Source organism: Chrysochloris asiatica, unplaced genomic scaffold (assembly GCF_000296735.1).
Source record: "Chrysochloris asiatica unplaced genomic scaffold, ChrAsi1.0 scaffold00006, whole genome shotgun sequence".
NCBI classification, from domain to species: Eukaryota; Metazoa; Chordata; class Mammalia; order Afrosoricida; family Chrysochloridae; genus Chrysochloris; species Chrysochloris asiatica.
This window is the reverse complement of record NW_006408524.1, coordinates 29,635,313-29,660,483: the sequence shown is the minus strand read 5'-3', so window position 1 is coordinate 29,660,483 and position 25,171 is coordinate 29,635,313. Positions and strand designations below refer to the sequence as shown.

Genomic DNA, 25,171 nt, shown 5'->3' with positions numbered 1-25,171 from the left:
GTGCAACAGATTTGCCTAATACAATACATCGTTTGATTTCTTGGCTGCTGCTTCCATGAGTGTTGATAGTTGATCCAAGAAGAATGAAGTCCTTGACAACTTCAATCTTTTCTCCGTCGATAAGAATTTTATAGGTCCAGTGGTGAGGATTTTTGTTTTCTTTACATTAAGATGCAACCCATACCGAAGGCTGTGGTCTTCGATCTTCATCAGTAAGTATTTTAAAGTCCTCTTCACTTTCAGCAAGCAAGGTTGTACCATCTGCATATTGCAGGTTGTTTGTCTTCCTCCAATCCTGATGCCACATTTTTCTTCATATAATCTAACTTCTCAAATTTGCTCAGCATACATATAAAATAAGTACAGTGAAAGAATATAATCTTAGCACACACCTTTCCTGATTTTAGACCATTCAGTTCCACTTGTTCTAACAGCTGCATCTTGCTCTGTACAGGTTCCTCAAGGGCATAATTATATGTTCTGGAATACTCATTCTCCTCAATGCTGCCAAAGCTTGTCACGATCCACACAGTTAAAAGTCTTTGCATAGTAAATAAACCACAGGTAAACATCTTTCTTAGGAGCTCTGGAAGTGTAGTGGTTACAAGTAGGGCTGCTAACCTCAAGGTCAGCAGTTTGAAACTACCAGCCGTTCCGCAGGAGAAAGATGAGGCTTTCTGCTCCTGTAAAGATTTACAACCTCAGAAACCCTATACAACAGCAACACTTTGAGTCAAAATTGACTCCACAGCAAACTACCACCACCAAACATCTTTCTGGTACTGTCTGCTTTCAGCCAGAATCCATAAGACATCAGCGATGATATCCCTCTTTCCCCATCCTCATCTGAATCTGGCTTGAACCTCTGGCAGTTACCTGTCAAATGTACTGCTGTGCAGCTGTTTTTTAATTATCTTTAGCAAAACTTTACTTGTATGTGATATTAATGACACTGTCCAAAGATTTCCGCATTCCATTGAGTCACCTCTTTGGGGATGGGCATAAACATGAATCTCTTCCCGTCAGTTGGCCAGGTCACCATCTTCCAAATTTCTTGGCATATACCAGTGAATGTTTCCAGTGCTGCATCCGTTTGTTGAAAGATTCCAATTTGTATTCCATCAATTCCCAGAGTCTTACTCTTTGCCAATGGCTTCAGTGCACTTTGGACTTTTTTTTTAGTACCATTGGCTCTTGATGCTGCCTCTTGAAATGGTGGAACATCATCCATTTCTCTTGGGCACAGTGACTCTGTGTACTCCATCTTCTTTTGATGCTTTCTGCATCATTCAATATTTTGCCCGTGGTGGCTGTGTGCCGTGGAGTTTATTCCGACTCATGGCGACCCTGTACAGGGTTTCCGAGGTTGTAAATCTTTACAGGAGCAGAAAGCCTCATCTTTCTCCTGCGGAGCAGCTGGTAGTTTTGAACTGCTGACCTTGCGGTTCGCAGCCCGATTCGTAACCACTACACTACCAGAGCTCATAGAATCCTGTAATACTGCAGTCTGAGACTTGAATTTTTTCTTCAGTTCTTTCCACTTAAGAAATGCTGAGTGTGTTCTTCCCTTTTGGTTTTCTAATTCCAGGTCTTTGCACATTTTATGTAATACTTGTGACTTTGTCTTTCCGAGCTCCCTTGAAATTTTCTGCTCAGCTCTTTTACTTCCTCATTTGTTACATTTGCTTGAGCATCTCTCTATGCTGGAGAGCAAGTTTCAGAGTCTCTTCTGACATCCATTTTGGTCTTTTCCTTCTTTCTTATCTTCTTAATGACCTTTTGCTTTCTTCCTGTTCTATGTTCTTGATGTCATCCCACAAACTCTTTTGGTCTTTTGGTCATTAGCATCTAGTGCATCAAATCTGCTCTGGAGGTAGTATCTAAATTCAACTGGGATAGGTTCAAGTCAAATTTTGACTCTTATGGATTTGTTTCAATGTTCTTCAGTCATCTGTCAGTTTGTTACACTGTGGTGGATTGCATGTTGCTGTGATGCTGGAAGCTATGCCAACAGTATTTTAAATACCAGCAGGATACATCCAGAGTCCTGGTGTGGCACTGTGGGTTAATGTGCTGGACTGCAATGTCATTTTCAACTTCAAGGTCTGCAGTTCAAACTCACCAGCCACTTCTTAGAAACCCTATACGGAGTCATTATGGGTTAGAATCAACTTGACAGCACTTATCAACAATAGGGTACACCCATGGTAAGCTTTCCGACTAAGACAAACTAGGAAGAAAAAGAAGTAGACTACTTCTGAATGCTTAGCCACTCAAAATCTTATGAATAGTAGTGGAATATTCTCAGATAGCATCAGAATATTGAATACTGAAACATGCTGAACACCAGAATAGAGTCAGATATAGTGCTGGAAGTGGAGGCCCTCAAGTTGGGAGGCACTCAAAATAGGATAGGGAAGGGCTGCCTCCTCAAAGTTAAGTTCATGATGTTGCGAATGGAGAAAAGCTTTCAGGACCTACATTTGCTGATGGGGCACAACTCAAAATCATGAGAAACAGCTGTAAACATCCATTAATAATTGAAACATGGAATATGTGAAGTATGAATATATGAAAATTGGAAGTTGTCAAAAATGAAATGGAACCCATAAAGATTGATTTCTCAGGCATTAGTGAGCTGAAATGGACTGGTATTGGCCATTTTGAATCTGACAATCATAAGGTTTACTATGCCAGGGATGACAAATTAAAGAGGAATGGTGCTACATTCATCATAAAAAAAAAAAAAAAGAACATTTCATGATCTATCTTGTAGTACAACATAGTCTGTGGCAGAATATCCATAAACCTACAAGAAAGGCTAATTAATAGCACTATTATTCACATTTTCACACCAACCACTAAGGCCAATGATGATGAAATTAAAGAATTCTACCAACTTCTCCAGTCTCAAATTGATCTAACAAGCAAGAAAAGATGTACTGAATATTAATGGTGATTGGAATGCAAGTGTTGGAAACAAAGAGGAAGGATCAATCATTGGAAAATATGGCCTTGGTGATAGAAAAACTATGCTAGAGATTGCATGATAGAATTTTGTAAGACCAATGACAACTTCACTGCAAATACCTTTCTTAAACAACATTAAAAAAAAAAGAAAGAAATAACTATATACATGGCCCTCACAAGATGGCATGCACAGAAATCAACCGACTACAGTTGTAGGAAGAGATGATGGGAAAGCTCCGTATTATTAGTCAAAGCAAGGCCAGGAGCAGACTGTAGAACAGACCATAAATAGTTCATATGCAAATTCAGGCTAAAGCTGAAGAAAATTTCACCCAGTAGCTCTGGCCAAAAACCCTGTTATCATCATCTTCTCATGCCCCTCCCTCATCTAATACATAGACCAATCTCTTTGGGTCTTCCTTAAAATATAGAGACTGACCCCTTCTCATGACCTACTGTGCAGAAAATAATTATCTTAGCATGGCTCGCTGCCATCTTTTGAAATACTTGCTTCCAAGACTGGACTCCTTTGCTGCAGTCAGGTAACTTAAATTTTGGGAGGATTCCCACCATTAACTGACAACAGTAGTTCATGGTGCCTAAAATGTTTATATAAATAATATTTTATAAACCTGCTTTCCTTCTAGGAGTCCAAAACTTGGGTATGTGCCAGGTAAGGTGGTAAGTACCGAATAAAGACCCTGGGCACAAAGGCTCTAATGAGCTTCCCTGCTTGGCAACATTTCACCACATTGTCACAACTCAAGGCTGGAGGGCGTTAAGCATGTCCTGTATAACTCCACTTGGGAAGAACTTTTGGAAGCCTGCACCTGGTTATCCCATGTACCTTTTCCCCTTGGCTGACTGTGCTTGGAATCTTTTCACTGTAATAAATCATAACCCTGAGTACAGCTATATGTTGAGTCCGTCCGGTGAGCCCTTCATGAGAATCCTCAAATCTGACATAGTCTTCGGAACTCTCAGGACAACTCCAAAGCAAATACCATTATCTCTTGCCTGAATATTACAATGGAGTCTGGCTCCCCATTTCTAAAGTCAAACACAATTTTCAGGTATTTTATGTTCCAAGCATGTCAGTGCTTCCAGTGTGTCTAAGATAAACTATAATGTTGGGCACAATCAATTCCTCCCTCTCCGTACACACACACTACTCTACCACCAAGACTAAATATAGAAATATATTGCTGTTGTTAAGTGCAAATCAAGTTGGTTCCGACTCACAGCAACCATGTATAGAGTTTCCGAGGAGTGACTGACTGGTAAGCTTGAACTGAAGACCTTGCAGTTCAAACCGACCTTGTAGTTCAAACTGACCTTGCAGTCTAGCACATTAACCCAGAGCGCCATACCAAGACTCTCATTGATTTCAACTCATGATGATCCCCATGTAGTTTTCAGTGGCTAATTTTTAAGAAGTAGAATGCCACGTCTTTCTTCTGAGGTGCCTCTGAATGGCCCTGAATGGCCAACCTTTCAATTAGCAGCTGAGCACATAAACTGTACCACCCAGAGACTCCCTACTATCAACAATACATGGTGACTATTTCCACAGCTCCTCAAATCTAAGCTGGCCTGGAATTGGCCTTGACCAACAAAATATGGAACAGAAGGCTTTATTATGTCTGTAATTTGTGCTTTCATTTGGGGGAGCCAGTCACCATGCTATAAAACAACTCAGCTACTACTGGATATAGAGGTACAATATGAAACAAGGTCATGTGTACATGCACAAAGGGGCCAGGCATGGGAGTGAAGATTTCTTAGACCTTCTAACTCTTCTTAGTGATTAACTGGGGTGCTGGTATGGTGCTATGGGATTAAGTACTGGACCACAAGATCAGTATGAACCACAAGGTTGGTGGTTCAAACTCACTCCTTAGAAATCCTATACAGGATCCCTATAATCAGAACCAACTCAATGGCACTTACCAACCAAGTGACTAAATGTTGTCATTTCAACATTTTGGGAGTGGTTTGTTAGAGCAAAGACAGCTGAAACATCCTGATCTCAATGAAACCAACTCTTTGAACAACTAAGTAGTAAGCCAGATATTCTAAGGACTTGAACTCCTGGTATAATGCTTAGGATAAGTGCTGAACTGCGAACCACAAGGTCTGCAGTTCAAACCCACCAGTTGCTTCTCAGAAACCCTATCAATATGAAGTTGGCATCAACTCGACAGCACTAAACAAGACCTCTTTCAGCTTATTGTTGTTGTTGTGAAGTGCCATAGAGTCAATTCCAACCCACAGCAACTCTGTAATAGGGTTTTCAAGGAGCAGCTGGTGAGCTTGAACCACCGACCTTGCAGTTCAAGACTTCGCAATCTTGACAATTTCAGCTTATAGTTCCTCCAGTTCCTCAAAATATACATTTACAATAATTTCTAACTCTTTCCTAATCAAATTAAATGATCTCAGGACAGTTCTCTAAAATATGTAGTTTACGTTCTATATTCCACTTCAGGGCAATAAATTCCATGTATTATATTAATATTTATAACTTTATTTACCAATAGTGAACACTTGCCAAACAGCAATTTCAGACCATGATAAATTACACCTTCAATTCTAATACAGCACTAAAACTACACTTCTACAAGTCTTCCAACAAACCCTGATAGTCACAACCAATTTGAAAACATCAAACTCATGGGGCAAAGATCCTAAATAGGAACATAAATCCTATCCCTTGGTCACTGCTACCACACTGCCACCTCCTGCCTATCCCATGACTCTGAAAGCCTGAATCAGAAACAGCAGTCAATAAAGGAAACGTAGCTAAAAATAGCAGTTACCCATCTCATCTTTTCGCCTCTCTCCTTCCTCCCAGCTCAAATACTGAACGGATAATTCATGCTTCTCAAAAATGAGTTACTGCTGGAAAAATTACTGGTTGAACAGCACTAACAACAATTACAACGGAGTGGTGGCTCCAAACATATGAAGGTGTCTCAAGAGTTTCACTTAGTGCAAATCCCAGTTCTGTGATGACACAATAAATACAGTGGTATGGCTCATGAAATGATTTCAAAGCATGGCAAAGATCATTTCCCCTTTGCTGACTGCCCCAAAGAGGTACATACGCAAAAGTAACTCAACTGCCATCCTACAGAAAATAGATACAAATTTCTTAAAGGGAAAATTCCATCTGTCAGTCCAAAAGATTTTTTTAATCCGTATTTCATAACTGGTTGATTCCATGTAGATGGGCAACACCTCAGAACAAAACATGCCTTTTGTAGTTTATTATAATGGGAATTGGCCTAAATAGGCAAGGTAAGTGGTTGCTCAAATCAATGGGAAAGCCAGAAACAGAAACCAAGATTCTCAATTCCCACTACCTCTGGCTCCAAGTACATGCCATGTTTCCTTAACATCTTACTCTGGGTTACTGTGGGCAGCCACACAAACTACTGAACATTAGTTGTTGTTGTTGTTGTTGTTTTTTAAATAAGGCCAAACTAAAAATATCTTTAAGTATGCCCCTCTCAAACAGTACTGAGAAAATGATAAGAAATCAAGAAAAAAATTCCCTGGTTACAACTATGTAAGTGGTCATGCATCGCTGATCTTAAACCGAGCACTCCCAAGATCACCCTGTTTCCAATGTTTTTAGTAGCAATGAAAGTTTCCCAACATTCAGAAATCCAAGTTGGTATGGAAGAAATCCCTCAATTTACAAGATTCACCTGGACCACACGAATGAGGGAAAGTCTTCGTTGTTCTACGACTTTGAAGTCTACCCAGCCTTGGAAAACATCATTTATTGTTGTTGTTATGTGCCGTGGAATCGGTTCCGACTCACAGCGACCCTGTACTGGAAAACGTCATACACCCTAGTTAATGGGTACATTGCTGGTCATAGTCACCATCCTATTCTGCATTTAGAGTCCTGGATAATGCGATGGACGGCAAGGTCAGTTTCAGCCACAAGGTCAGCAGTTCAAATTCACTAGCCGCACGTTGGAAACCATATACAGGGTCATAGCTATGATCCCATTCCATATGTAACAGCGATTAAAAGGCAACGTCGTCGCTGTCGTTAAGTGCCGTCGAGTTGGTTCCGACCCATAGCGACCCTGTACAGGGTTTCCGAGGGTGTAAATCTTTATGGGAGTAGAAAGCCTCATCTTTCTCCCGCGGAGCAACTGGTAGTTTCGAACCGCTGACCTTAAGATTCATAACCACTACGCTACCAGAGCAACATTAGCCTTTAAATAAACCTCAAACCAAACACTGAGTCGATTCCAACTCAGCAACCGTCGAGGACTTGCCCCACAGGCTTCCAAAACTGCCAATCTTTAGGGAAGCCAACTGTCATACCTATCTCCTGTATATCTGCTGACTCACCAGTTGGCAGTCCAGTGCTTAACCACTGTGCCAACAGGGCTCCTTTGAGCCTTTAAATCATCACTTAAAATAAGATACATTTACAACCCCAGTGACTTTTATACATGGCTCACCCTACACAATTTACATATCAAATATATAAATACATTCTTAGTTTTTTTTGGTTTTTGTTTTAAATAGGAAGCAAAACACAAGGACATTCAGGCTTAGGCACCAATCTGTTTTAAGGGATCATTCTTGAGGGAAAAAAATTAATGACTATAATAACCAGTTTTTCTCCTTCAAACGTATTTTTGGCTACATATAATCCTAATGAAGTCTAACAGCTAAGTCTTGAAGAAATTTAAGTAAAATACCAACACTGGGGAGAAAAAAAAAAACAGAACAAAGTATGATAAAAATGATTTTATCATATAAAAAAGTCCTGGAGAATGAACTAAACCACCGTCCTCTTAGTTCTGCAATATCAGCAACTTTCTTGTTCCGTCTCCCATGCCCAACAGCCCACAACATAACAACAACAAAATCATCAGCACTAGCTACATAACCACATAGGGGCACACACAAGGCCCCTTAATATATCAGTGGCTTCTCCAACCAAACTCAGCTAGTTTTTCAAAGTCACAACTATTTCCACATCCACTCTTAACTCCAAAGGGGAATTATTTTTAAGCCTATACCTCAGAGTGAAGCCAGGTTTTCATGTGCTACACCTTTAACATTCAGAATATAAAGTACAAGACTGAAGCTACCCAATGCAATTTTCTCTTCATTCTGGTTGCAGTGGACCTGCAGTTCTGCAGAGTACTACTAAAATCCTCCCCAGCTAAGGGGTATCTGAATGCAGAAAAGCAACATTCCTTCCACATTCCCTTGAGACTTCAGTAATCAGGAGCCAAGCTTGCTGAGAACCAAACTCAACAATACCCCTTCCTGAGAGGGTCCCCGCCCAGCTCAGCTCGCAGTCAAAGCTAGACCAGCCTGCCAAGCATCTAATCACCTTCTGGGGCTGCTCCCCTGTTTAGTCCCTGCAAACCCATTCATCCATCTCCTAATGCTGCCATAAGCATTCTCCAGCACCAAGTTCCCAACATGCCTTGCACAGCAAGTATAAAGATCACTGTTGCACATGTGAGTATACCTGCCTCCACTGCCCACATGAGGATGGGATGGAATGCAATGACTGGTAAACAAAGAAATCCACACCAGTGTCCAGCAGACTCAGTTGGCAAGGACTGCTCTGCAGCATTCAAGGCACTGTTAGGGCAACTCTCCCCATTACCACCTCTTGACCTTCCAATAGATGCTGGGCATGGGAATCACCAGAGTGCCTTCTCTCCCTTTCCAGAGCCTCAGCAGAAGTGGAACAGCCCCCAGGTTCAGTTAAAACAAAACCAGTAAGTTTCCCTGGACAGAGAAAGATAGTTCTACTTTTGCTTTTTAGTCATTTCAACGGCAGCAAACAATTTACTTCTTCTCTATAACAGATAAAAAGTTGTTCCTAATGTACACACGTCTGTTTACTTCACTGTTGTTGTTATTAAGTACTGTCGAGTTGGTTCCAACCAATAGTGACACTGTATAGGGTTTCCGAGGAGCAGCTGGTGAGCTTGAACTGCCAACTTTGCACTTCAAACAGCTTTGCAGTCTGGTGCATTAACCCACAGCGCCATACCAGGACTCCATTAATTAACATATGTTGTCTCCAGGTTATAAAAGGAGTTCTGGTAGCATAGTGGTTACGAATCAGGCTGCTAACCTCAGGGTCAGCAGTTCGAAACTACCAGCTGTTCCATGGGAGAAAGATGAGGCGTTCTGCTCCTGTAAAGATTTACAGCCTCGGAAACCCTATGCAGGGTCACTATGAGTCGGAAGCGACTCCATGGCACATAAAAACAATAACAACAACCAGGTTATAAACGTGATCAGTTCCTGCTTCCAAGAATGTGTAGGTAAGTCAAATCAGGTATCTACTTAACCTTCTGTTAGTACAAGAAGCCCTGGTGGCATGGCAGAATGAGCACTGGGCTACTAACTACAAAGTTAGCAGTTCAAACCCACCAACTGCTCTGTAGGGGGAAAATGAGGCTTTCCACTCCCATAAAGATTTACAGTCTAGGACAGGGTCACTGAGTCAGAATTGACATGGCAGTGGGTGGGTTTGTGCAAGAAAAGGCTCAACACCTTTTTCAATTATTTGAAAGCTGCAGATGCGGGAATTGAAGGTGACTTTGATGAAAAATTTGTTGCGAATAGGGGTTCCCTCAATCATTTCAAAGTGAGGGCAAAGTACTATGTCCATAAATCCCAGAGATTGCCTGTATCACTCATCTAAAACCCTTAGTATCTTGACGCTAATAAGACTCAGCTAGAAAATCTTCATCTACATTGTCAATGAGCTGAAGAAGCTTCATGATAAACACTTGCTGCCACTGGTAATTTTTATACTATATGATTTCCTTATAATGAACTCCTGTGGATTATAAGTAACTAAGTTTTATCTTTTTAGACTAGGTAAACCTTTAAGGGAGTCCTGGGGTGGCGCTGTGGGTTAATGCACCAGACTGCAAAGCCGTTTGAACTGCAAGGTCAGTGGTTCAAGCTCACCAGCTGCTCCTCAGAAACCCTATACAGGGTCGCTGTGGGTCGGAATCAACTCGAAGGCACTTAACAACAACAACAAACCTTTAAGAATAAAACAAGCATTACCAAATAATGTTTTAAATTTAATTACATACACCTGGGGAGAATGTCACACCACTTGGAAAAGCAGGTGGGCAAGACAAAGTAATCTACAATGACATGTTTGTGCAAGAAAATGAGGCTTTCCACTCAGTGATTTGTTATCTGAAAAACTCAAGATATTTCATCTTTAAATTTAGAAACTCTCAGTGCCAGTCCAATACAACCACTTGCTGTAGTCTCTCATTTTTTATTCAGCATTTGAAGAAAATTAAGATATGCTGGCTAAATAGGAAACCAATTAGAATTTACAGAATGTGAATACTTTTCTTTTTCCCCTAGACTACATTTCTAAATTCCTTTTTAGGGAGATACGGCTTCTCCCTCAATTTTTCAATTCCTATTACACTGAGATCAGTTTAGATATTTCTCAGTACCATTCTATTTTAGAAGCTTATAAAGAAAGAAAACATGCTACTATATGAAATATCTTGAACTTTCTCAAAATTCCCAACCAGAACCAAATCTTTCAGGGCACAGGAAATCCCCTCCCAACGATTCTAATGAACATTAAGTACTTGAGCAAGAGAAAATTCACAAAAATCCAAACTATCTGTCCACCAAATCCATGATGTGAAAATGGTTTTCCTGGAATAGAGCTCACTATCTAGAAACAGAAGCACACAGATGGCATGCTGGGTAGGCATCTATCTCTGCAGGGCATCAGTGAAATGCTTAGCAAAGGCCTCCTGCCCTCTAGCACACATACACTCTGCCACCAATGCTTAACCAGATACTCACAGCCCTGGTTTAAATTAACTTCGGCTTTATTGTATGGCCCCAGGGGTTGGGAGTGGGGTATGGGAGGGGAAAGGCAGTAACCCTAACCCCATCTTGCAAAACCCAGGAAAGCACAGACCAACCGCCCACTGGGAGGGAGCAGTACCTTTCCAGCTAAGAGTTACAGTGCCCAGCTGTCTGCTGCTCTGGAGAACGAAGCCATTTCTCCAAAATACTCCAGAGGCTAAAACAGTCTCCAAACATTCTGTAAAGCGACACACTACACATGCTCTCAGAAAAGAGAAATCCTCCTGCTTTTCCCTAGCACAAATCATTAGTGTTCTGATCACTTGGTGGTGATTTGTAAGCAAAAGGTATCTTTTAAATAAAGAGGGAGAGGGAGGCAAACGCGGTGTGTACCGAAACCTGTGTAACTTTGGAGTGGCTGAAAGGCGCTTCTAGGGTGGAGAAAGAAGCCCAGGCATTCACTCAGGTGTTGCAATATTGCTGGGAGCTAACAGCTTAGAGGCAGTAGTAGCCCGGTTACAAAAGAATCCAGTTCTGGGGTCTCTAAGTCTTACAAGTAAGTCAGAACAGGTGCATATGGTTCTTATTCAGCCTTATTTTAAGGCAAGATAGAGCTGAAACCTTTTCAATGACTTAAAAGCTGCACGTGCAGCAAATGAAGGTGATTGATATATATTTGTTGTAAGAAGGGGCTAGTTCAATTAAGTGAGGGCAAATTTACATAACATTTAAAAGCAAGTTAAGAGTTGTAGCTGGAGCAATTCCTCCACTCTTACTGGCACCGAAGGCCTGGCAGTATTATCTTCGCCAACTGGGTCAGAGAAGAGTGTGGGCGTGCCACACCCACGCGTTTTTGCAGCTGCTTTTGCCTACCCCGTACCAACAGGCGTTGGGTCAACCATTGCTTGCTAAATCCCACAGATTCACAAAACACTCCCTCTGGATACTTTCATCTCTTGCTGTGGCAACTTGACCTACTCTGCCGGATAGCATTTAGCTGTGAGAGCTTCTTAGAGAAGGCTATACTCAAGAAGAGCTACCGAGTTGCTAGGGCACAGACAGTCCTTCTATTTCTCACAGCATTTCACACACACTCACACACACAGCTGCCTTAAACTTGAATGTATGGGAGAACGATTAGAAACTGCAAACCACACTGTAGGCTGATAAGCATAAAAGTAAAATAAGTGTTTTCAGCTGTGTAGCAAAGGAGTCCGTCTTTCCTCCCAATAATGAATCAAACTTACCTTTGCCTTTTGGGGACCGAGTGCTCAACTTCTACGAGTTTCCCATGCAGCTCCACTTTACCTGGGGGCACACAGGAGGTGGGAAACGGTTGGCTTAGTAGTTCAGCTCTCCGGGACCCGCACAGTCTAAGCAGAGACACAAGTGGCCTCCTGAGAGCCCGAAAGGCCCACAATCCCCGGACTAACTCAACGCTGAGACAGAACCAGGGACCACGAGGGGAGAAAGCTGACCTCGGTTTTGTGTGCATGTGTGTGAGAGAGTGTATGTATGTGTGTGTGTGTGTGTGTGTGTGTGCGCGCGCGCACGCGTGCGTGCTAGTTCACAGATCCGTGAGGAGTGGGATCAATCAGCAGGCCCACTACTTCAGTAACATTCCATTCCCTCCCCAGAAGCCTCCCCTGACCATTCAGGGGGTGAGCCAACCCCACAATACCCGCAAAATGGACGCGGCCCTCCTCCCACCTCCCTGAACAAACAGGACCGGGTGGGGAAGGGGGGGCACTACATTAGCGTTCTTCAGACGGGAGTACCCGGGCCTTTCACCCAGGTTCCAGTAGGGTTCCCGCCGGGAACACTTTGCGATGGGATTGAAAAGGACAAGGGGTAGCGGGAAAGAGTCGGAAGCGGCCGGGTAGAAGAACGGACGACCAGAGTTGCAGCTCAGTGCAAGCAATGGTCGGCCCGGTTACTGCAACAGAATTGAGTCAATAAAGGGGACACCGAAAGACAAGACTCACAGAGGGCATCCCCACGCACGTTCCCAGCTGGGCGTCCAAACCAAACCTATCGCCCGCCACGCACCTTCTGCCCTCGCCGGCCGCGACCCGCGCGCGCCGCCCCTGCGGAGGCCGCAGTCAGGCTCCGGGTCCCCAAGAGCCGCGGACAGCCCAGAGCCGCAGCGGGGGGCCCCCTCGCGGGCTCCCACTGGCCACCTTCCGCCCACCTGCCCTCTCAGTCGTGCAACAAAGTGTGGGTGAAAATGGAATCCAGGTTGCACCCGCGTCCCTCCCGCAGGGTCAAGAGGAAGCGCGGGGCCTCACTCGGCAGAGTCCAAGCCCCTTTCCTTTCTCCCACAGCTGGGTCTGGGGGCCGGCATCTAACACAGCGCCATAAAAACGACATGTAAAGCGAAGCCGGCATTTGCAGTCGGATCCCTATTCCGGTGTGTGGACGCCGAGGGAATGCGCCTGGGCCCGAGTAGGGCGCGGTGGCAGCGCTGACGGGGGTCGGTGCGGACGGCGGCGCCCCCATCCCCGCGCACGGGCTCCGCAGCCGCTCCTCGCGCCCCTCCTAGCCCTGGCCCTGGCTTTATTGACAGCGCGTCCACCTTCGCCGGTAGACGCCGGTGGGGGGAGGGGAGAAAGGGGGAGCGGAGTTAAGAGCCAAATCTCAGAGCACCCCGGCCCCACGCGAGTGGGCGCTCGGGCCTCTCTCCCTCGGCGCCTGCTGCTCGCCGGGCCTGGGGCCCCAAGCAGACGCCCCGGAAGCTGCTGAGGGCCTGACCAACACCCGACCCCCGGCTGGCCGGGGCAGGCGGCGCACGGCTGGGACAGGAGCCCCGGTGGGGCCAGGCTGGAGCCCACCTGAAAGCGTTTCGATGGCCTTGAGGGCCCAGTTCTCGTCCGGACAGTCCACGAACGCGTAGCCCGTCTTCACCAGGAAGGGTCCCGACGCTGGGATCTTCGCGTCCTTGAAGATACTTTCTAGGTCCGAAGGAACAGCGTTCTCGCTGAGGTTTCCGATATACAATTTATTCATTGTGAAGATTGGTTGTTTAAAAAAACTAAGAGAAAAACGGAAAAATTAAAACCACCCACAATGATGGATGGATCCGAGGGTTTTGTTCCGCTCGTTTTTTCGCCTTTAAAATGCACAAACACGGTAAAAAAAAAAAAAAAAAAAAAAAAAACCAAGGGCGAGAACAGGGAGTGAAAAATGAGATCTTAAGGTTCTTGCTTCTCCTTTTCTAGGTATAAAAGAAAAATGAAAAAGAAAAGAAAAAGCCTTGCTACAACCCAAACGCATCAAGGAGTCTTCGTAACTCTGAGGAGGAGGCGGGATTAGTGAGAGAAAGGAGGTGGGGGAAAACTACTTTTTGTCTCTTCCTCCCTTTTGGCTTCGGCCGGCGGACTGTGAAAATATCACACAACGTGAGGGCGGACGCCGCCTCCCATAAAAAAACCCTGAAGGGTGACTGGCAGGAGGGAGGGGAGAGGGGAAGGAGCAGGAGGCGGAAAAAATCCCCTCCGAGTGTCCGGCTTTTTGAATGAGCCACGTGTTCAAACTACAAATCAACGTCTCACGTGAGGAATCCCAGCGCTTCAATTGGGGGCGTGTGGGGAGCGAGCCAGAGGAAGAAGAGGGGGAAGGGAGACGAGCCTGGGCTAGGGACTCTGAGGAGGGGGGCTTAGAGGAAAAATGCTAAAGGAGCCGCAGCCGGAACGCGTTGCAGCGCGAAGAGCTGATTGTCACTACAGCAGTTTAGAAAGGGTTATCTGGTCGGGGCGGATCCTGGGGGGCGGGGGCTGGAATAATTGATTTTTTTTTTTTTTTAATGAGTAAAAGGGTTGAAGTGCTAACTAGACGGTTCTTCAACTCTAGCTACTGGAGTTTTAAATCTTTCGATTTTTAAAAATGGGTGATTAACAAAACTAAAGAGTCACATTCATGAACAAGCCTTGAGGCTTTGATGACATTATAAGTGTACCTCTGCAAAGCAGTCTGCATGTTCCCAGGGCTGGCAGGGGCGGAAACGCAGAGAGAGGAGGGGGTGGGGTGGGGTAGGGTGGGTGAGCGCGGCAGAGGGGGTAGAAGCGCCCCACCTTCCCCACCCTTCCCGGGCCCTTGACTGCGGGGGCGCGGGTCCGCGGGCTCCCGGGACTGGGGCAGTGGGGGATGGGAGTCCGCGATGTCCTGGGCGGGTGTCTGGGCGACACCTCCTCCGCCTGCGCTCACTGTGGCTCTCGACTTCGCGTTTGCCATTGGTTGCGCGCTTCAGAAAAGGATCAAGGATAAATGAGGCCGGGGGCGGGCGCGGCCACCAATGGGGGAGGGGGAGAGGGAAGCGGGGAGGGGTGGGGGGTAGGGCGGTTCTGGCTTGGGGAGGGGCCGTTGAGGGCCTTGGAGGCTGGAGGAGAAAAGTCGAAGTGGGGAAAGTCGATACTTAAAAAGAAACTATCTCTTCCTATAGTTTCTAGAGACGGAGGAGTAGGTGGGGTGGTACTTGTATTTAAATCATTCTAGTTGTCGGACTTGAGACTCTTAAAACAGGAAGACCTCTCAGCGTTACCCCTAGGTGGTAATAGCACTTGCGAAATTGTCCCTGCCTCTTTTCTGCCAGCATTTGGCCATGAGAGCCATTCATAATTTCCCCTGTGTAAGGAGTACAATGGAGGGTCTGTGGGGGAGGGTCTGGGCACGATGGAGCCTTCCAGGCCGACGAACGAGGGGACTGGAGACGAGGAATACGGAAATGAATGCAGTACTGGGGTGCTTGTAGAAATCTCAAAAGTGTTGTTTAATAATTGTCTTCAAAGACTTCATTGGTATCAGAAATTTGTGGTATATTTTTAACAGGTATTCCATGGGAAAGATATAATAAACGTTAGTTTTTTTTTAAGTAAACGAAATGCTCAGTAGCAAAGAAATAGAAACAATTTTTCATGCCGGTAGAAAAAAATATGTACAGAGAAAAGAATGCGATTTACACTGGAAGCATGTTAAACAATCACAATCAGATGGTAGTTTGCTTCTTTGTCAAAATCGTATGTGACATTTAAAACTAATTTCCAAGGGGAAAAAAAATGAGTGACAGAAGATTCTTTTAAAAAAGAAAAAAACAGGAATCTATTACATGGAGTATAGAATAATTACTTTTGTTTTTTTAAAGGAATTTATTTCATAATTTTGTCTAATTTAGTAACCGGAAGGTGTCAGATCATCCATTTTAAAAATGCACTTACACTAACAGGAGATTTTCTCTGCCAAGGAAATCCAACTTTCAAACATACTCACATAAACAATGTTTTCATTCACGTTCAAATTAATGAAATATTTTTACTTTATGAGATGAAAGACCAACACCTAGCTGTTTAGAACTATGTAATATTAGCCCTATATTGAAAGAACATTTTGGTGATGTTTGTGGTTAGGCTTAACTTTTTTAAAGATTGTATTTTTTTACTTTTCCTTTTTTTGTTTTGAACCATGGTTCTAGAAAATGAAAAATGTATTCTTCCTTAAGACTTCCCTAGAATGTGCTCAAAGTGTACATATTTTTCACTTTACCTGTTGCATATGATCAAAAGGTATTGGAAAAAATATATTTCTAATTCACATTATTTGTTTTCCTAAATTTTACTTTAAAATTTACAAACCTGTCTGTTGATCACTTAACGGTTTTAATAATTTCCCACAAGAACATTTTTATGTGCTGCTCGCTTCCTAAATCGATTGAACAGTAGCTTATGGATTATTGATTGCATTTGCTCTTCTTAAAACTTTGACCTAAGGAAATACTTAACTTATGAAGCATGGGTTAGATTGTTTATTTTCCATAAATACTAGCCCATGCTTGTCTGTCACTATCAAACAAATCTAACAGCTGGAATTTAAAACAAATGTGTGTTGTTTGGATGAAATATGTTCCTGGAACGCTTGTGAACTTAATTTGTGTATTATTGTAACAAACTAGATACTCCATCTAGGACCTTAAAAACATACACGTTATATAAGCTCAGATACCAAAAAAGGGTTGTGCATACAGGCCAGTTCACTTTACATCTTCCAAGCTCTTAAGTATAATATTATAAACTCAATAACAGCAAAAAGAGCACAAGTAATTGTTTTTTATTGGTATTTTAAGTACAAAAATGTTTGGTAGATTTCAAGAATAAATATAAAGTCAATCTAAGTTCTTCATTTCATTGCATCTCTCATTAAAAAATGAACTGTTTGAGCTACTCTTAAGATTTCCTCCTGAAACAGTTGTTGTTGTTAAGTGCCATCAAGTTGGTTCCGACCCATAGCGACCCTGGATAGTGTTTCCGAGGAGCAGCTGGTGAGCTTGAACTGCCAACCATGCAATTCAAACGGCTTTGCAGTCTGGCACATTAACCCACAGCGCCACACCAGGACTCCTGAAACAGTTGTAGCTCCTAATTAATGTTGATTAGTTTGTTCCATGAAAAAAAAAGACTCCCATCTCTTGTATCCCAGTTGCGGCTGTTTTTCCAACTGCAGCCTGTTTACTCTTTGGACAGCTGCAACCTCCTTATCTGCTAACCTAACAGCAATAAAAATGCTTAGGGATCAATGTAATGTGAAGGGAGAAAAGCTATGTTGAGAAGGTCGGTTACCATTGCTATATCCACAGGTTTTATCTGCGAAGTCTGTGCAGGAAGAGGAAGGGGAAAAGACTTTCCTGTTCTTACCCCTCCTTCCTCCTGGTTTGCTTGAGACTAGCAGGGAGCCTAAATCAAGCGGATGGGCACACAATGCCTACCAGGTCGTGTGGGCCTCTTAGAAGGTTTCTAAAACACCCTTTAGCTCTTTCCAGTAGCTCCCCTGGACTCTGATCTGTTTAAACCAGAGAGAGGCTTTATTCGGGATCTACAATTCTTTTTGTTTGAAATTTAAAATGGGGCCCCAGAAGATGAAATGGGTGGTTTCCTTTTTCCTCTGACTCTTCCTCGAGAAAGAGGGCGGGATCCTTGATCCTTCGTTGAATGTTCGCTCCGGAGAATCCACTGGACCGTCTTTCCCCCGAGCTCTTCCGCACGGGTCACTCTGGGAGAAGCAGCAAGGTCGGTTGGACGTGAGCGTCGGGGAAAGCCTCAGTCGTCTCCCCTCGGCACGCTCCCATTTGAATTCCTCCTCCCCCGCTGCACGACGGACCAGACGGTGTTTGATTGCAACCCCGCACCTCCGGCCTTAGCGTCGAGTGTCTACTAGGCTCCCAGTCTTTAGAGGATGCTCGTTATCCACCGAAAAAGGCAAGAAACCCTCGCAGAGCCCAGTACCTCAGCTCGCCGTGGGGCGGGGCTGCGAGTCGCATACACTAAGCGCGCAAACGCGGCCCCGGGGCGGGGCTCCCGGGCTCCACGAGGCTGACCAAGTTGTGCAACCGGCGTCGAGAGTAGCTCCGCCCCTGACTGGAGAGGGGGCGGGGGACTTCTCCCTCTTGTCCGATTGGTGGAAAGAAGGAGCCTATCACCGTCGGCTGCCTCCGCCAGATTCTCTTGCTGGTTTCCATTCATTGGCCCCCCGAGCAGTCCCTGGATTTCCATCTTTTGTGGCGCGAAAATAACCCTTTGCTCCCTCTAATGGTTTTGGTGGTGGTGGGTGAGATTCTAGCTTACCATTTTTCTCCACCCTTTACCTGCTTGCTCACAGTTCCTACGCCAAAGGTGGTAACTATTAGGAAGATGCAGCAAAGAGTTCTACGGAGTGTATGAAGCCCGCCCCTTGAGCTGACCACAATTGTGTCTGCACAACCCCCTCCCCACCCCCAACGTTGAGGTTGTTGGTTTGCGCTGTGCTGTGCAGCTGCAGTCACATCTTCATTTCCTTGATTATTTCTAACATCTTAGAATCTATACATTTTTTCCCCTTAATTAAAAAAAAAACTACCAAAAAATGCGTTTCCAAATACCTCGACTTTGCTTGATTTCTAGAGAAACCTCTCTTCCTGCCCCCCCTTTCTAGCCCCCTTTGTACTCCCCAGAGTCGTTTTAAGCAAAACCAAACAATCCCTTTAAAAAAAAAAAAGCAAACGAAAAATTCCGAGTAAAATCGACTGTGCCGCGACCACGTTTTCGTTAAAGCTGCTCTAGAACCAAGGAAACTGAGACCGACCTTGAAGGATTGATTAGTGATTTGTATAGCTGGAATGCTCTAATTTTATTGACGTTTGGTGGAGACGGTGAGAAAAAGCAAATATAAATTTGGCTTAGGAAAGCACAAAACAAACGAAATAATTTTATACACTGCAAAAGTGAACAGCCTCGGTGGTGTATTCTGGGTACTGGTGTCTTTGGTGGGTATATAATTACATTAATCAATTCCCAGTGGTTTTCTCAAAAATAAAGATCAGAACTTTTTGACCATGACCAAAAAGAAGGAAGTGTAAATGTATTGAATCTATCTAATTTCAAACAACAGACTTTCCCGTTCTTTGGTTATCTAGAGAAAGGGAAGTATGCAAGCAAGTAATATAACTTAATTGTTCACAGATCATTTATTTGTTCATATTTTAAAGTTCTAACAATACTTGATTTAGTTAAAAACTGGCAAAACGAATAATTCCCCAGAAAATATTAGAAATTTTAAGAGAATTGGTTTAAGTTAGTGAGTTAGAAAAAAAAAGTCCTTGTATTATTAGTTCTTTTAGAAAAGTTATTCTTTCTTTGGTTCTGTTAGTATTTAGCTTTAGTTTCCAAAAACCAATTAAGTAATCACATAAACTGCTATGTACCATAATATCTAAGGTATTTCGAGTAGACTAATTAAACAAATTGAAAAATTGAGGTAGTAAAGAAAAATATTTAAAATACTAGTAATCATTATACATTTTTTTTGTTTAATTCAACTACATTCCACTAAAGTGATTTATAGATTTTTTTTCTTGAAGTTTCATGTAAAATTGTTTCTCAGAAACATCAGTGTAACCAAAAAGTTGTTTGTTTGGGTTGAACAATTTATAGTTTATAGATTGAATTTATTGTATAAATGCTAGAGGTTATGTATTTAATACTTTAGGTAATAACCATTTAACACATAGGAAATTTTAAATGCATGGACATGTGTAGTTGTGAAATTATATTAAGCTGAGATTTTTATATTCCGTAATTTTTATATTTTCAAAATGGTAGCATAGGGAAAACAGTTTTAAATCTTCAGCTTAGAGAACTTTTCAATTGAAAAGAAAAATTTCCTGAATTAATTTTAACAAGCCAAAACTCCAAAACCTGAAAAATTTCCAAGTGATTTCTCAAATTCATTAACTTCTTTTTTCAATTTTTAATCTGTTCTGGTTAGGAGAAATTTTTTTTTAATATATATTTTTTCAACAGCAGAGTCAGGAGTCAAATTATAATCTGGTAAACTTTATGCATAATTTTTTTTAAAATATCAGATAAGCATGATTTCTTTTATTGCACTTCTATTCTTTAAGCTGTTTCGCTTGGGTGAAACTTTAAAATGCTCATTATTACCATTCTTGGGGTGAGGGGTGTAACCTTGAGGGAAAAGGCTCTTTGGTAGTTTATGTGTACATATGTAATTGCAGACATGCCACAGAAAACAAAGAAGGTAGGCATTTGTTGGTAGCAGGAAGGGCTGTATGGAGGCTGTGGAGAATTGAGTATTCAGATGTTTCTTGGTTGCAACATATTTATCCTGCAGGTTTCCTTGGCAAGGATGGCAGTAAAGGAGTAGAGAGAGAATATATTAACTAATGGAGTAAAATGGGACAGTAATCCAAGCATGAAATCCCACTGGAAAGAACAATAAGAACCTACTCTCTCGCTAAAGTAATCAGAGAACAAAGCACATGCTAGGGTTATAGCTACTTTTCAGTATTTTCCAATACATATGTGTGAAAGACCCATCTTAGGTTATTATTTTCATATTCAGTCCCTTCATTTTCCTATTTCTTTTCCAAAATTCTATCCCTAATTGAAATGATAAGTTTGTTCTAAACAAATTTTAGTAATTAAAATTTTTTTAGTGAAAAAGTAAATTTCATGACATCAATCAGCTCTTTCAAGATGATGTTTGAGGTAAACTGATGAATCCCTCATATGAGCTATAAACATAGTTTCTTTTTAGATTTAATAATGTCAAACATATTTGTAAGTTCCTTACTTGCAAGAATAATGGTAGATCATTACCATTTCCACTTTGACTCATTAAAATTCAGTTCTTCAGTTCAGTTTACTTTTTGGTCTTGAGCTTTTCTGTAGCATTAGGACCTCCACTTGAAAGAGGAAAGCAGCAGGTTAGGTGAAGGTGTATTGTGTTTTAATCTTTCTCAATAAATATCTCAACTGAAGTTCATAAAAAATCCAAGAGCATAGGTAGAGCAGAAAAAAAACAAAATCTTAGTTTGAAATCTTTATTAAAATTCACACTATAAAGATTTGTCTAAAAATGTATGCTAACAGTTTTGTATAGTCAAAATGTACAATTTTATATGATATTTTTAATAGTAAATTGCTCAGAAATTAGACATTGATATCATTTTGTTACTTTTCTCAAATTGTTGATTAATTATTTAAAATTTGATAAAACAACATTTGTCTTAACTAAAGTTTAATTTTATATAAATACGTGAACATGTTTGATAATTTTCTATTCTTATTTATTCTGTGTCCTTGTCAATCACCGAAGCTGTCTTCTAAATTCATTTTCTTTGTATTCACATCTTAATTGTCATCTAAACATTTGTTCTTTATATTGTCTAAGACTTGGAGAATAATTTTAAAGTAGCTGAATCTTATGCTATAAAATATGTATGAATACTTTTTTAAATGAGTTAATACTTTTTAAAATATATAATTTGATATAAACAAGTATGAAAACATCACTGTTGAATATTAAGCTAGTATAACTGCTTGGTCCCTCATTTCTGTTAAAAATCTAATTCATAAAAGGACACTACTAAGTAACATGTTATAGAAGGTAAGAAAAACCATCAATCTATGACATCAGAACTAGGTATGCTTTCTATTATATTGTTAACATTTTGTTTGGGAACAATTAAGTAGAATGTAATGTTACCACCTTTTGTTTTTATTTGTCAAAACTTGCCTAGAATTTTACTATTTGATTCTATTACCGTATTTTTTATGTTTCTTTGCTACCCAGATTCACAACTTTGGTTTTCATTTACGTGGATGAGCATCTATAAATCAAACAGAAATTTAAATTTAAAATGTTACTGTGGTAGAGATTAAGTATTTATCTCTGGCAACCATGAAGATATAGTCAAATTTTGTTTTAATCCAGAACCAAAATTGTGATTTTTTTTTTAAACCTAGATTAAGTTGAATTTTGTTTCAAATATATATATTTTTAAGTTGACGAAATCATTTCATCTAGTGAAATAGACTAGATAGCATTACTCTTTTTTCTCAACAATAACAGAAATAAATCTTCCAGTTGAGGGCAGTTTTGTCAAGTATGGAATGTAGTCAATGTGTGTAATTGGACACTTGAATATAGACACATATTCCTGTTGAGAAGCCTTTTGTAGATTTGTGAAGGAGCAAAGCAAGATAGAACTTGTGTTCAAATTTGAGGTTGCAGGTTTAAACAAGTAAGGTAAGCACTATTTTACTAGTATTTTTTTCTTAACTATCAAAATACTTCAATATGACATATTGAAAATTTGAATAATATGAGCAAAATTAATGCAGATTGAGCTGGCATTAAGATACTATTAGTACATGACTATTAGAATTTAAATAATACAAATGTCTTTTCAATTTCCTATTTTTCTGTGCCTTGTCTAATTTTTTAAATATAATATTTAGTTAGTATTATACACATGTAAAAATCTAACAGCATAATCAAAGCACAAATATAATCACTTTAAAACTTAAAGAAGTAATATTGGTCACATATTTTGAAAATATTTACTGTTAAATTCATATTTAAAATACAGAGTAATCGTCACATATCTGTTGGATTGTTCAGCTTCTTCTATTTGTGCACACGATTCGTATGTGGATACTTTGTTTTAACAAAAACTAACGGCATTATTTGAAGTTCTGGTGTGATACTGTAGGAGACGCACTACACTGCAAGGTCAGTTTGAACAGAAAGTCTGGTCAAATACACCAGCAGGTCCTTGGAAATTCTATGAGTCGGAAAGGCACTTAACAACAACAACAAATGGCATTATTTGAGAAAATTTCTCTATGAAAGAAAGAGGCAAAGGTACTGGCCTAATGTAAAACAGTGTTTTATGAAATTTAAATACGGAGAAGAATCTAAGATTTTAAGTGAAAGCTGAGACCTAGTTCTATCCATTTCTTTCTTTATTAGAGGGTAGGAGAGTTAGGGTTAATGCTTCCTCAGAGCTGACAACCAATAATATCTTTGTTGTTGTTGTTGTTGTTGTTAAGTACTGTGGAGTCAGTTCCAACTCTTAGTGACCCTGCACAGGGTTTCCGAGGCTGTAAATCTTTACGGGAGCAGAAAGCCTCATCTTTCTCCTGCAGAACAGCTGGTAGTTTCGAACTGCCGAGCTTTTGGGTAGCAGCCCGATTCATAACCACTATGCTACCATAGCTCCTTAATAACATCTTTAGTGGTGATAAAAGAAATGTTTCAGTCAAATGATAGAGCCTTTCTGTTACTATTATTGTAAAAGATTGTTTCATTGATTACTAAATATCTCAATTATTTCATTACAAAATGAGGGAGAATGTCATGCATGTTGCTGTAAGAAAAAGATAACTTTTAACACTGAGTCATTAAATAATTGAGAAATGACCATGCTTTTGGAATGAATGAAACCATTTATTTCATTAGGATAAGTGATGCACATATTTTTTGTCCTTACCTATAGCAATGTTCTGCTAATATTGTAAAAACCTGAATTACTTTCTGGATATGGCTATAAATGAAAATTAATGTTATTTGCAAGCATAAAGAAGATGTATGAGCAAGAGAGAGAAAAAAAGACCAAAATCAGCAAGTTTATTGAACTTTTAATAAAACTACAAATTTAAAATAGCTTCCTACAACCAAATTCAGTAATCAAGCTCAAAGTCTTTCTTGTTTAAACTCTGTAAAAGAAATAAAACTTTAGTGTATTTTGACTATACTGTTATTACTAGTTATTATGGAAAGAATCTCTTTAAAATTTGGTTTGTTCATATTTTATAAGTGATTACAAAACAGTTACTTTGTTTTAAAAAGGTTTCATTTTCATGTTTTTCTAACAAATTCAAAACCATGAAAATTAAACTAAGACTATTAGAAATATTCTAGTTTTTTAACAAATCTGTTACATGTGGATTAAAATTGACTTTTCTAAATGTTTAATAAAAGCTTGGAATGTATCCTATTAAAAGCTAACATTCAATGACATTTATAAGCTCATAAAACAGGTTTTCCTGACTTTTTTGTATAATCTTACAAATAATTTAAGGACACAGAGGATGTTGTTTTCATGCTTAAGTAACCGATTAAGAGGTTGGGTATTTAAACAGAAATTTATTTTTAAAACAATACATTTCAAGTAAATTGCCACTGTCAAAAAGTGATTCTGCATGTGTATAAATTCTTGAATGGAAAACTAATTTGCTCTGCAAATTTTCACCCAAATTATAATAAAAAGCTAAAAATGTATCTTAAAAATAGGATTCTGCAACGGTTATATGAAGTTATGAACTCTCTTTCAAATCCTAATGTGGATGAATTAATATAAATATGTTTATTAATTCTTATTTTCAAAAGTTCAAGCTAAAGTAGGTGTTAAAGTCAAGAAACCAGACTGGTGTAAAAGGAAGTAAAAATGCTTAAAGCATTTGTAACAGGAAAAGGACGTGTGAACCGGAAGAGATCAAGATTTACTATGGAAAATAGTATGTCACCGTTTCGTTAAAATGTAATTTCTGTATGTCTTTGGAAATAAAAGCATTTAGCACTTTTATTGAACAGAAGAAGAAAGTCAAAGATGCGAAGATTCAATGTAGGAAAATATCTACCTCTTGTTATACTTGTATATTCCAAATTCTTGGAAACTTTTTATAAAGATGTTTTTTGTTGTTTTTAAAAGATGAGGATATTCTACAGAGTATCTTTTCTTTTATGTGGCTTCCAGTTGAACCTGTCTTAAAACAAAATGATCTTATAATTTGAGAACTGGAAGAATTATTAGGGATTCGCTAAATTTCCAATTTACAGTTGAGAAAACTGAGGCAGGCAGATACAGCCAGGTCAGCAGCAAGGTTTGTCTCATTTAATAAAATCAGATTCCATCCCTGAGCAGAAGGTAGTAAGAAGTATTTTTTTCCCTTTTTTTTTTTGTTTAAAAAAAAACAGACCCAAGGGGGAGGTTTGTCCATATCCAATAGCA

At 40.6% G+C, this 25,171-nt stretch overlaps 1 protein-coding gene across 2 annotated transcripts in view; it reads right to left on the bottom strand.

Moving 5' to 3' along the window:
* IGF2BP3 (insulin-like growth factor 2 mRNA binding protein 3) overlaps nt 1-14,126 on the bottom strand; it is a 181,617-nt gene extending 167,491 nt beyond the window's left edge. Inside the window, exons 1-2 of one of the 2 annotated variants that reach the window (XM_006832214.1) lie at nt 13,665-14,126; nt 12,081-12,141 (exon numbers count right to left, since the gene is read on the bottom strand). In XM_006832214.1, coding sequence (XP_006832277.1) covers nt 12,081-12,141; nt 13,665-13,839 — 236 coding nt within the window. In that variant the 5' untranslated portion in view covers nt 13,840-14,126. The remainder of the gene's footprint in view (nt 1-12,080; nt 12,142-13,664) is intronic. The other variant, XM_006832215.1, reaches the window with a different exon arrangement.
* Nucleotides 14,127-25,171: the final 11,045 nt, after the last annotated feature.